Source organism: Urocitellus parryii, chromosome 2, assembly GCF_045843805.1.
Source record: "Urocitellus parryii isolate mUroPar1 chromosome 2, mUroPar1.hap1, whole genome shotgun sequence".
NCBI classification, from domain to species: domain Eukaryota; kingdom Metazoa; phylum Chordata; class Mammalia; order Rodentia; family Sciuridae; genus Urocitellus; species Urocitellus parryii.
In genome coordinates this window covers 130919219-130932172 of record NC_135532.1, presented here as the reverse complement: position 1 = coordinate 130932172, position 12954 = coordinate 130919219, and the positions used below count along the sequence as shown (strand labels likewise).

The 12954-nt window shown below is 42.4% G+C and overlaps 1 protein-coding gene across 1 annotated transcript in view; it reads left to right on the top strand.

The window, feature by feature from the left end:
- The window catches only part of Slc7a14 (solute carrier family 7 member 14), a 52779-nt gene extending 41631 nt beyond the window's left edge, over positions 1–11148 (top strand). Inside the window, exon 7 of the mRNA XM_026395004.2 lies at positions 10826–11148. Within this exon, the coding sequence (XP_026250789.2) occupies positions 10826–11148 (323 nt within the window). The remainder of the gene's footprint in view (positions 1–10825) is intronic.
- The last annotated feature ends 1806 nt before the right edge of the window (positions 11149–12954 follow it).

Sequence of the window (12954 nt, the reverse complement as noted above, 5' to 3'; positions counted from 1 at the left end):
GATTTAGGTAGAAGAAAGTGGGGTAAAACGCAGCAGTCAAAGGAAATGGCATGGATCTTCAAGCAGATTCCTTGCCTCTGCAGGCCACTCTGTGCCTTCCTGTTTGTATTTTGTCCCAATCTTTCACTGCTCTAAGTCTCATCCCTTGTTAGACTTAAGGAGATATTCTTGAGAGGACTCCACTGATTCATCAGTATTTTCACCATTTATATTATTTACTTACAATCTCTCATCTCTGTTTAAATACTTTGCCACTGGAACATGTAGCTAACCAATGGAAAGATTTTATTCTGGGGAGAAGTGACCAAAGTGGGTAGAAATATTTCAGTCATGAATATGTCAAGTGAAAGAAGATACACATTCCCTCATTTACAGATGATTAAAGCTGGAGGGGCTTCCATTGCTAGCACAGTGCCACCCACAGCGTGGTGCCCATCCCATTTGTAATATTTCAGCTGGTTTTAGAGAGACATTAAATGAACTTTCTAGAATATTCCATAGTCCTAGATTTTCACATGTATTAAAAAAAATCACACATACACATGAATCTGGGGTTTCACAGATAGTTTTGCTTAGGACAAAACTATAGATGATTTTTTAACTTAAAAAGCAAATCATGTTTTTTTTTTAAAAAAAAGCATTTGTACTAGTAGTACTAGTAAAGGTGCCATATGATTTATAGTAACAATACTAATAAGCATGTATCACACATCACCCATCATTCTAAAGGCTTTATTAGTGAATTCATTTACTCATCTTACATATTTAGTCTCACCGTCTTAATTTTACAGACTAAGAAACTGAGGCACTTGCCTGAGATCACTTAACTAAAGTCAAGATTAAAACTCAGGAAGGGTTGGTCCAGAGTCCATGGTCATAACCACTATATTAAAAATGTGGCATATAAATAACTAAAGTTGGGGAGACACTAATGTAGTCCACTACCTCCCTACCCTGCCCTCTATGGGCTTAAAAAGAGTAAACCAAAGCTCTAAGAAATTCGATAGCATGCATGGCAACAGGAAGTTATTTGGAAGGCTGTTACTAGAATCCAATATGCTCACACTCAGCTGTGGGGCTTCTCTAAGCACCTAAAAGAAGCCTAATTTTAAAATTCCTTATTAACTTTTTTATGTCCCTTACATAGCTTCTTTTTTTATATCCCTTACATAGTAGACTTTCTTATTTGATCAAAATATTTAGTGGAGGCCGGGGATATAGCTCAGTTGGTAGAGTGCTTGCCTCACATGTACAAGGTCCTGGGTTTGATCCTCAGCACCACCAAAAAAAAAAAAAAAATGTTTGGTGGGGATTGACACTTAGCATCAGGATCAGCTTTGTGGGCATACAACCTGTGCACAACCTCCTGAGCTTGGTTTAAAGCTCTGCTGTCGCTGTTGCATCTTGAATTCCTTATACTTTCTGAACAAGAGTCCTCATATGTTCATTTTTCACAAATCTATAACTGATTCTGCATAGCTATGGTTTCTGGAGCATCAGAGACATTTTGCAAAACTGGGAAGGTGGCAGGGGCCCTTGCTTTTGGAATTAGCATTAGTTTCAAACAATAGATAGCCCCACTACCTCCTGTCTTATGACTTTGAGAAATTCACCTAATTTCTTTGGACCTCAGTTTACTCATCTGTAAAAATGCAGATAATTCTATCATCCTTAAATTGATTCCTGCTTAGGGAGCAAATGAGAAAACATTAGAGAAAGTCATTAGAAATATTTATTTCCTGCTTTTCTTTTGAAAATTCTAAAAATGATTCATTGTCTACCAGTGTGGACAGACTAGTTATCACAAAGCACAGTGTGAACATGTACTGACTCAGGCTGCCCTTCTAATTATCAAACAGAGGAAACTCCCTGAACGCCTCTTGTAATCTTGCTGATAGCACAAACTCCAAGGTCCCTGCAGAAACTGCTATTCACTGACTCAGGAGGAGGCCACCCTGCAGAGTGGGCTGGCCAGACAGCGGGCACCACTCTGATCATGATGCGCAGCCCACAAACCACATTTGGGTAAAATGGCTGGTATTTCTGGGCAGCTGCTGATAATTGCTTTGGTATCATGATTTTTAAAGGCAACCAAGGATTGACAACCCTGGCTATACATCAATAATATTGTGGGTTCCTTTTGAAATATTGTAAGCCCAGGCTCCCCCCCCCCACAACCCCCCGTAGATTTTCTAATTCAATTGGCCTGGGTTAGCTAAGTTTGGGGTACTTTTGAAAGCTCCCCCAGGTCATTTTAGTGGGCAGTGAGGTTTACAATGATGGAGATCAATGGTTCTCCAAGTGTGGTCTCAGACCAGCAATATCACTAGGGAACTAGTTAGAGGGCAATTTTGGACTCCATCCCAGACCCACCAAATCAGAATCTCTGAGGGTTATTTAGGGTTTAACAGGCCCTCCCAGTGTTTCTAATGAATGTTCAAATTTGAAAGCCACTGCTCTAAAGAGAAGAAGAATAGATTAACAAGCAGGGCAAATAATTTCATTACAAAAATTGTTTTTCAAAAACAAATTTTTACAAAATTTTAAAATATAGTCATCCCAGAACCCCAAATTGGCTTATCAAAATTTTTGGAGGGGGGTACTGAAGATTGAACTCAGCAGCACTTCACCACTGAGCAACATCCCTAAATAAAAATACAAAATAGGGCTGAATAGGGATGTACCTTGCTTTTGCTGAGACTGGCCAGCCCACTTTGCAGAGTAGCCTCCCTCCCACACTGGTGGGATTACAGGCATGCACCCCACCCGGATGGTTTATCAAATGTTTAATGATCATATAGAATAAATACCCCATATCTTCACTTCTAAGCCTCTAAAAGATCCGATTTTTCTTCTCAATTTCTCTATTCACAGTATAAGTTTCCTAGGAAGAGCAGTAGAGATATATTTTTTTTTTTTTTTAGAGAGAGAGTGAGAGAGAGAGAGAGAATTTTAACATTTATTTATTTTCTTAGTTCTTGGCAGACACAACATCTTTTTGTTGGTATGTGGTGCTGCTGAGGATCGAACCCGGGCCGCACGCATGCTAGGCGAGCGCGCTACCGCTTGAGCCACATCCCCAGCCCTAGAGATATTTTTAAATGGAGCTTCTTAGGAAACATCAGCTACTTTTTAAAAAGAAAATTTACATGGTTAAGCTGAGTCATAACTTGATAATCTTAGATACATTTTTTATTCAACCTTCTCTAAATGAATCTTAATTATAGCATTTTTGTAACAATGTTTTGCTAAGCTTTTGACCTTCAGAAAAGCATAACTCATAGAGTAAAATGTAATACATTCTCCAACAAGATTACCCAGCACATGTTTCTTCTCCTTCAGACAAGAGCAATAATACAAACAGTAAATGTTTATTAATCCCAACAAAGTGAACACAAAGCTGCCTTCATTTCCTTTTAGCTGATGCAGAATCGGAAAAGAACATCTCAAGGGGCTGGGCAGAGTCTGGGGGAATGTGAAACTAGCAGGGACTCAGAGAGAACACCATACCATGGTGTTTTCCAGGACATGGTTCAGGCTTACTGTTCTCTGTGGGCCTTTACTATAAATTAATCATCTGGTAGCCTTGCTCATTGGCACCCTTACCTTGAGACCTGCCAAGGTTTCATTTGGAATATTTTTTCAATCCCTCTGAGGAGAATGGATTATTGTCTATAGATTTAGAGAACATGCAGAACTTGGGATTTGGGCAGTGGACTTCATAAATCCCATACCAAAATGTAAAAATCCCAAAGAAAAGATACACCCTTGTGGTCTTTACCTGAGCTATCATCTGAAGTCCTATTGGAAATTGACCAGAAGCAGCCATTGTTAGGGAAAGAAAAGGAGGGAAGGAGAGGGTTATGAATTTGGGTCAGAGAAGGCACCAAGATGACCAAATTCTTGATGATGCATCCCATAGATAGATCTGAAACTCTTCTCAGAGACAGAGCAGAAAACAATTTGTACTTTCCACATCAAAATCATGCTAAAAAAAAAAAAAAGTCATGAAGTCCAGGATGAGGAAGGCACAGGGCTGATGCCGTTTCAAGAAAGAGGGTGTATGCAGATGAATCCTGCAACAGAGGGGGCTGCCTGCAGGCAGTGGGTGCCAGGGCAACCAGAGATGCATGGGCAGGAAGAGCCAGGGCAATGGCAGGGCTCTGCCACCAGTGGCAGGCAGAATGTTGACTACCTTTGAGCCAAAAGGATGCCCAGGGAGAGAACTGTTGCAGAGGTAGAAGGCCCTGGAGCTGGTTTGAACATTTACCTGGAACAGATACCCAGCCACCAATAGGGGACAATGGGCTTCTTTTCTTCAACGTTATGTTTGTGAGATTCACTGGCATTGTTGCTTGTGGTTTTATAGTTTTATTTGTATCGTTGGCTAGCCTTCACCTCTTTCATACACCACAATATCTATCCATTTCAGTGTCCACAGACATTAGGTGGTTTCCAGTTTGGGAATGTTAAGAACACGGCTGCTATGAACATTCTTGTGCATGTCCTTGGTGGACACATACAGACATATCTCTAGAATTTTTGTTAAGTTAGAAGTGGAATTGCTGGTTCATATTACTGGATGATTCCCACCCACCCCCACCTTTTTTTTTTTCTTTCAGCACTGGGGACTGAACCCAGAGGTGCTCTACCACTGAGCTACATCCCCAGCCCTTTTTTGTTTTTCATTTTGAGACAGGGTCTGGCTAAGTTGCCAAGGTTGGTCTCAAGCTTGCCATCATCCTGCCTCAGCCTCCTGAGCAGCTGGAATTACAGACATGCGCCAACGCATGGGCTCCACATTCTTTTAAGAGGATTGTGTTACCTGTCATGGCTGTTATATGCCTCAAATAAAATAAGGGTCTCTAACTCCATTTTGCAGATGAGAAACTGAGCATAAAGTCACATGGTTTCATATCGAAGCAGTTGCAGGACCAGGGAGAAAACCTTCCTCTCCTTTCAACTGCACACTAAGCCTGCTCCTCCTGACCACACCATATTAAACAAACTTCATTGTTATTACAATCAACAGGACACAGTGGTATTTTTAAAAATCATCAGCAAGAGTGGGAGTTGGTGGGGACTGTGGTGGGTGGAGAGGACACCTTCTCATTACCATCCAGTCTCCATTCCTGTGTTGGCAAATGTCTGTTTTGGAAAGTTGATCCCAGAGTAGTCAAAATAAAAACCTCTCCGGGCATAACAGAGGGCCTCAGCTATCTGTGGAGGGCAGGGCTTCCTGCTGGAAAGTACACCCCAGGAAGAGGCAGCTCCACCCAGCCTGAGGTCAAGTGGCCCCTCTCCTCTTGGTCCTGAGTATGGAGCTTCATACAGAGGGCAAGGAATTCCCTGGGGACTCTAGAGATCAGAGACCTGTTCTTCAACACGAGTTTGTACCCACAGAGTCAGAAATCTGCTGCTATGGCTTATGGTACCCAGTCTCTTTTCAGAGTTCAGTTTTTGTTCTAGGTTTTCTCCCACCTGTTGGAGATCCATCTCCCCAGACTTCTCTCATTTATAGTTTGAGGATCATTTGCTTAACTTGCACAGGATGGATCAACACAAATAGTGCTTGGTTGAGGATGCTGAGGTACCCCAGCATCTAGAGGCAGGCCTGACATTCCTAAATCTTCTCAAGGGGAACCTGAGTGGGCCAGGAACAGCCCTTAGCTTTAGCATCCGGAGATGTGAGCTCCAACACTATTTCAGTGACTGACATCACTCTGGGATGATGGCTGAGACAGTACTTCTTCATTAAGGGCTTTAAGATCACAGAATATTTTATTACATAAACAAAGTCCATTCGATTGCTACAGGCATGGTTCTTTATCCTGTCTAACCTGAACCTCCCATAGGTACATTCTTCACCAGGGAACTTCTGCCTGGAAAAGAAGCCAAAGCCTCCCTTTGAATATCCCCCCCTTCACTGCAGCCTTTCACAGGATCCACTGCCAGAACCCCCACCAGGGCTGGCACTCGCCCGGTGAGCCCCGGTGCAGCCCTGGCTGTTGTTAAAATGCTGATGCGTTTCTGGGCTCACTGCCCTGACCGCACCCTATGTAACCCAACAACTAAGAAAACCACTGCAGCCCAACAGGGAGGCCTCCAGACCCTGCTACAACACAAAAGCCTACTCCCTTCTGATTTTTAGCACCACACCTACTTTAAATAATTCATTACTAATAGAAGATGTGTAATTGCAAAGCAATAGATCAAAGTAGATAAGAACAGGTAGAACACAATACTGAGGTAGAACCAAAAAAAAAGCTTATTTTTTTAATTAGCTACCTTATTCCTGAAGCTTGCTTCCACTTCTGTTTTATGCTGATAATCAAATCTACCCTCAAAAGATAAAACTTGGCTATCTGTAAGGGTTCACAGGAGAATACGATGCCAGGACCAATGACTTTCTTAAATAACAGTACCCAAAAACTATTTCAAGTAATGATAGCATTGGTAGAACAAGTGTGTAGGCTCATAAGGTGGAAAGTTTTCCCCTACATGTGTAGTAATTGGGAGAAATTTTAATACTACTGATAATAGAGAATTTTAAGAAATTATTACTAATTTTTAGATATGGTAATGATTCTAAATAGTGGTCTTCAAAGGAACCTATTTTTAAAGATACTGAAATATTTACAGATGAAACCCATGATAGAAGGGACTTGTTTCAAAATAACCTAAAGAGAAGCAGGCAGGAGGGGACATGGGACTCATTATACCATTCATCACCCTTTCCTATATGTTTGAAAGTGCAAAATTGTTTCCCATCAATATGTACCTCAGAGCCTCCTCTGGCCAATGGGAGAAATGAGAGGGCCAAGCCCCCTGTGTTAGGGCACGAGGACCTGGAAGGATTTATAGTCCAGTCTCTCACCACATTGCTGGGGATAGCCCCTTAATTTTCCTGCCCACCAGTTTCCTGTCTGTGAGATGTTCATAATGACCACCTCCCCCATAACACACACACACACACACACACACACACACACACACACACACACATCACACCTTCCCAAACAGGCCAGATGGAGTCTAAACAAGACAGTGTTTGTGTAACATTTCAAGCTCCCCAGGAGAGAGGGGCAGCATCACTGCCATGATTAGAAAGCTTCAGCACACAGGTGTTGTGTGAAGTTTAGTTTAGATAATTCAGGTTTCCCAGAATCCGGCAGATTTTTCAGAAGCTACCTCATGCACAGTTCTCCAAGCCAAGTGGGAAAAAAAAAAAAAAGAGGAGCAGAAACAAAACACCCTGCTTCCACACAGGAGGCTTTTAGCAGCGCTGTTTACTCCTCACACAAAGCCCTTGTTTATGTGTGACAGATGGTAGAGCCCGTTTCTCTCCTCTCTCCCTCCCTCCCTCACTCCCTTCATTTGCTCCCTTCTGTTTCTTTGTCCATCTCCAATATTCCTTTTCTCCCCTCCTCTGCTTCATACTACTTTTCCCGAATTGATTCAAGAACCAGCAGAAAGGACAAAATGCCAAGACCTGGGAAAATGGCTCTGCCTGAGCCGACTGACGGATTGTTCCTTCAGGCTGCCTCACGCAGGCGCTTCTTAGTTCCATATTTGAATTGTATTTTTGAAGACAGAGTGACACACCTTTGGAACTGGAAAAACATTAAAAGACCCATAAATATTTATGGAGCAGGTCTCCATGGGTTGCCTTCTCCAGAGTAATCGTGGTCTGTACACACACACACACACAAACACAAGCACACATGCATGTGCACAAACATGCTCCTCCCAGGCCTGGCTACTCCCAAAGAACACCTAAGCATTTACTGAATATTTACTGCAATAAGCATGTTTATAAGACAGGTTGGGGAAGAGAAGTGTGAAGGATTACATATGAAAAAGACCTTACCCATAGGGAAGGCCAGTTCTGTCCCCATAGGAGCCTGGGCATGTCACTTCATGTTGGCCAGTCTGTTTCTTCTGTTAAGTGAAGACATTAAAATACATAGATGACTTATATGATCCTTTCCACTCAAGCGTCTATGATTCTATAAGCAATCACACCACCGTTTTTTAGATAATTCCCAGAGGAATTCCCACTCCAGGTGGGGGTAAGGGAAAGGCTTTTTAGAAATAGGTGTGAATGGATAATTATGAATGTAATGCATTCCATTATTGTCATGTATGTAAGAAATAAATTTTAAAAAGAAAAAAGAAATAGGTGTCTACCAGTGATGGAGTTCTGTAGTGCCTATGTAGTAGCAGAAGAGGAAAATTAGGGGAAAGGGGTAAATTGTAGTCAGTTCGAAAGGAAAATGACCCATCTATAAATAGGGTCAGAGTAAGGGATCAGAAAGAAAAGAAATGGCATAATAGATACCAAGCAGGAGTAGGCGGTAAGATTTGGCACCTGCCTAGATATCTAGAAAAAAAGATAGCAAAAGAGCAAAATCAGGTAAAACAAGGTATGTGCCTGCTGGTCCCACTTGGTCACTTAAAATTCATTTCAGGTCCCAGACATGCTTCAAACAGGCATTCTCCAAGAACTGGCCCATTGGCCCTTTTGAATAAGCTTTAATGTGATGCCTTGTTCTTCACAAGAATAATAACTACCTCCCATGTCCACCCCCCACCAGACAAGAAAGAGTAAAGACCCATGCTCAAAAAGATGAAGTTGCTATTTGAGCAGTAATAGCTACATCTGCAAATGATTAACTCTAGGATTTATTACCAATTAGGACTATAAATCTCTGCTTACTTTGGCTCCTGGAAAGTTTATTTCACTGGGGGGGTATTGGGGGGAGCACTGGGGAGGAGGAAGGGGAAATGTCATTTGAGACAAGGAGGGAGAAATCCAAGCTTAAAAAGACATACTTTCGATGCAAAAGGGAGCAAGATTCTCAAGCCCAGTACAGGAAAGCAGGATTAACTTGTGGTTCTGTACAAACAACCAAGCAGATACCACAAAGGAGCAAGGGTTAGCAAAGTCAAAGGAGCCAGTGCCACTTAGAAGAGGGCGTTGAGGGTCTGAAAGAGGTTGCATGACTGGTGGACCCAAGTGGCAGGGCCCTGCTAGTAGAGAATATGCATCAGGCAATTTGTCCCAGGGGTTCTCAGCCTGGTCAATGAAATAACCTGTGAAGATTTAAAAAGCTTAACTATGAGGGCTGTAGCTCAGTGGCAGAGCACTTGCCTAGCATGTGTAAGGCACTGTGTTCAATCCTTAGCACCACATAAAAATGAAACAAATCAAATAAAGATATTGTGTCCATCTACAACTACAAAAAAAATATTTTAAAAAAATACTTAACTATGAGCCAGGTACAGTGCTGCACGTTTATAATCTCAGCAGCTCAGGAGACTGAGACAGGAGGATTGCAAGTTCAGTGCCAGTCCTGGCAACTTAACAAGACCCTGTCTGTCTCAAAATAAGAAATAAAAGAGCTGGGGATATAGCTCAGTAGTAAAGCACCCCTGGGTTCAATCCCAGTACCAAGAAAAAAAACTACATTGGGGTCATACTGAAAATCAATTAAATCCAAATTCCAAGGATGGGGCTTGGGTATCAGAGTTGTTCAAAAACTCCCCCAAGTGACTCTCCAGCGCAAGCAGGGTTGAGGCTTATCACTTAACTCATTTCATCCTCAAGCAGTCCCACTTTATACAGTTGCTCTGACTCTCGTGGTTTTACACAACAGAAACCTGAAAGGTTGAGTAACAGCCCAGGGTTGCACAGTTAACAGTGATAGAGGCAGGATACTGAACATGGAGCCCACACTCTCATTCCTCCTGCCCTACGCTGCCACCACTCTGGTTCTCATGGGCCTTTCAAAGTGGAAGATGGGGGCTCTCAAACTATATTATCATATTACTCCAAAAAGATCATAGAAATGAAGCATGAGCCTATAGGGGAGGTAAATTCCCTTTGGATGGAATGACGTCCACACAGAGAAGTTGCGCTGGGCATTTCATGCTCATCAGGAATTCTCATTCATTCATTTAGCAAACATTGAGTGCCAGTTTTCTGCAGCCTATAAAACAGAACCACCCTGTGCTGATAATCACACAACCCATGTTCTAAGGGCCACAGAAGTGCTGTGCACTAGACACTCTGAGAGCCCATAAAAGAAAGTGGGCAACTTGGAGGGCAGCAATGTATTATGTTATTGGCAAGTTGACAAATGGTAAGATAAGAAATAAAATGATTCATACATGTTGCTAAGCCATGAAACAAGAGACGGAGTCCCTAAGTGAAGGCAAGGGATAATAACATGTTATGAGAAGGTTGGGAATATACTGTTGCTGATCCATAAATATTTAACCCAGGCCAGAAAATGCAAATTCCTGGCTAGCAGCTATAGGACAGTAATGAACTGGATGTCAGCAAGGGAAGTGGGTCTGTATCCTGTCTAAAAGGCAGCTAGTTCTCACCTCTAGCCAAAAATTGCCACATAGGAATGCGGGTGCAATGTTGTCAGATTTTTTGACCATAGGGAAGCTGTAATATGCTTATAGCAAGATCACCCCCCAACCCCTTCCCCTACTAGGGAATGATCAGGGGCACTCTACCCCTGAGCTACATTCCCAGCCCTTTTTATTGCAAGACAGGGTCTTTCTAAATTGCCCAGCCTGGCCTTGAACTTGGCGATCTTCTTGCCTCAGTCTCCTGAATCGCTGGGATTACAGGCATGCGCCACCACACCCTATCAAAATCTCCTAATTTTTAAATAGCATCTAATTCTAGACACTCCACAGATCCAAGAATACATATCGCTTCCTGCTCTGGTTTCGCCGAGGGTGATTCCCCTGCTAGTGCCCTGGATTCCCCAAGCAACTTCTTATTCGCCTGTGCTTTCCTCCACAGGTGTGCTCATCTACTTTGGGTATGGCATCTGGAACAGCACCCTGGAAATCAGTGCCCGCGAGGAGGCTCTGCATCAAAGCACGTACCAGCGCTACGATATGGATGAGCCCTTCTCGGTGGAGGACGGTTTCTCCTACGCCACTGAGGGCGAGAGCCAGGAGGACTGGGGCGGGCCGGCGGAAGACAAAGGCTTCTATTACCAACAGATGTCAGATGCGAAGACAAACAGCCGGACGAGTAGCAAAGCAAAGAGCAAAAGCAAACACAAACAGAACTCGGAGGCCCTGATTGCAAATGATGAGTTAGATTACTCTCCAGAGTAAGAGTAAACACAAGAGGGTAGAGATGATGATGGTGATTGATTTTCAGTAATTTAACCTGTGGGCTCCAAGGCGAAAACTTTTTTGATTCTCATTTCACAAATCCAGCCTGCCCTCAAAGTCAATCCCCCGGTCATAGCCTGTCATTTGCTATTTTTGCTCTTCAGGATAGATCTGTCAAAGTGTTTAACCCAGGGTTCCTAACTGGTCCCCTTGTAAACAGCACGAAACAAAAGGCTACACAAAATTCCAGGATCTGTTGGCTGCAAATGTTTCTCAGGCCTTTGCTTTGCTGGTTGAATCATTTTGCTTCTTTTTTGAGACCCCAAGAAGCAAGGGGAAAACTTCTTGGACCCCATTAAGACTGCAGCTCCTCTGGAGATGCACAGAAGCAGCCTATATGGGCACAAGGCAGCATTTCAACCAGCTGAGATCACCACGGCAAAGCTCTGTTCTCAGCCTGTAGGGCTGACAGCTGCTCTCCGGGGTCACGGTGGGTAGGGGACAGCTCTCCCTCAGTAAGCAACATTTGGTCCTGAAATCTCACCCCAAAAAAAATTTCATGAAGAAGACACAAACTTCTTTTTATTTAATTTCCACACTATAATTTTAGAACCCAGCAAAGGTCAAGGACTCTTGAGATCTTTCCTCCAAAGGTTTCAGATTCACTGTAAAGCATCATGCAGACCCAAAAATATAATAGTAAGAAGCACCATCAAAGTTCTACTTACATGCCCAGAGAAAATTAAATAGCCTTCTCTTGAAGTGAAGGCCAGAAATGCATTGGCAGAAAGGAACTGTCTGTCATACCTTCCCTAAGCTCCTGCTGACATGAAAGGGGGCAAAGGTGGAACATGATTTCATAGCATTAATATGCCTTGAAGAAGTAGCCCATTTGTTTTACAATCAGATAAAAATCCTTGCAAAGATAAGTGACCCAGCCACTAAGATCACATTGCAAGTTCTATTTCATATTTCCAAATTATAAATTCTGTAGTTTTGGGGGGACATGTAACCACTTGATTGGTGAGGGCTACTCTGGAAACAAATGTGGAAGCACATCCACTTAGGTAATTGCATTCCATGAGATCACATTGCACTTCGGAACCTTATTCCTCTGGGGTAACCCACTTTTATTTTTCCTATTATTTCCCAAAGCAGTTTCATCAAATTCCAGCAAAATATCTACCAGATTAGATGTAAATTGGGGCCACAGAGGGGTTCTTAAAAGAATTTTCTCAGAAATAGGATAGATGAGAGAATTTGCAACAAGGAAAACAACAACAACAACAAAGGCTGTAAATTCTACTTTAACCCTGCAAGGATTCCCATGGCAGAGTTGAGATGTATATGCTAAAATCTTCATGAGAATTTTCTGAAAGGAGGAAAAAATTCTTTGCCCTCTGTCTCCTCAATTTATCATCTTGCCGAAAGTTTACCAAAACACATCAACTAACATTTAAGTCTTTTTTTTTTTTTTAATATATAACCAGCAATTGGACCCAGGGGCAAGGGAGCTCAACCAATGAACTGCATGCCCAGCCCTATTTATTTATTATCTTTTTATTTTTTAATTTTGAGACAGGATCTCACTAAATTGTTGAGGCTGGCTTTGAGCTTGTAATCCCCCTGCCTCAACCTCCCAAGCTGTTGGGATTACAGGCATACACCACTGCACCCAGCAAATCTATTCTTTATTGAAATTTGAGGCTCATGACTTTTTGGCAATGCTTTAGGGTTGTGGAAAAAAGGCCAAAGTCCAATTTTTTTCTTCAATCAACTAACAGTGATTGAGAATATACCAAGTGC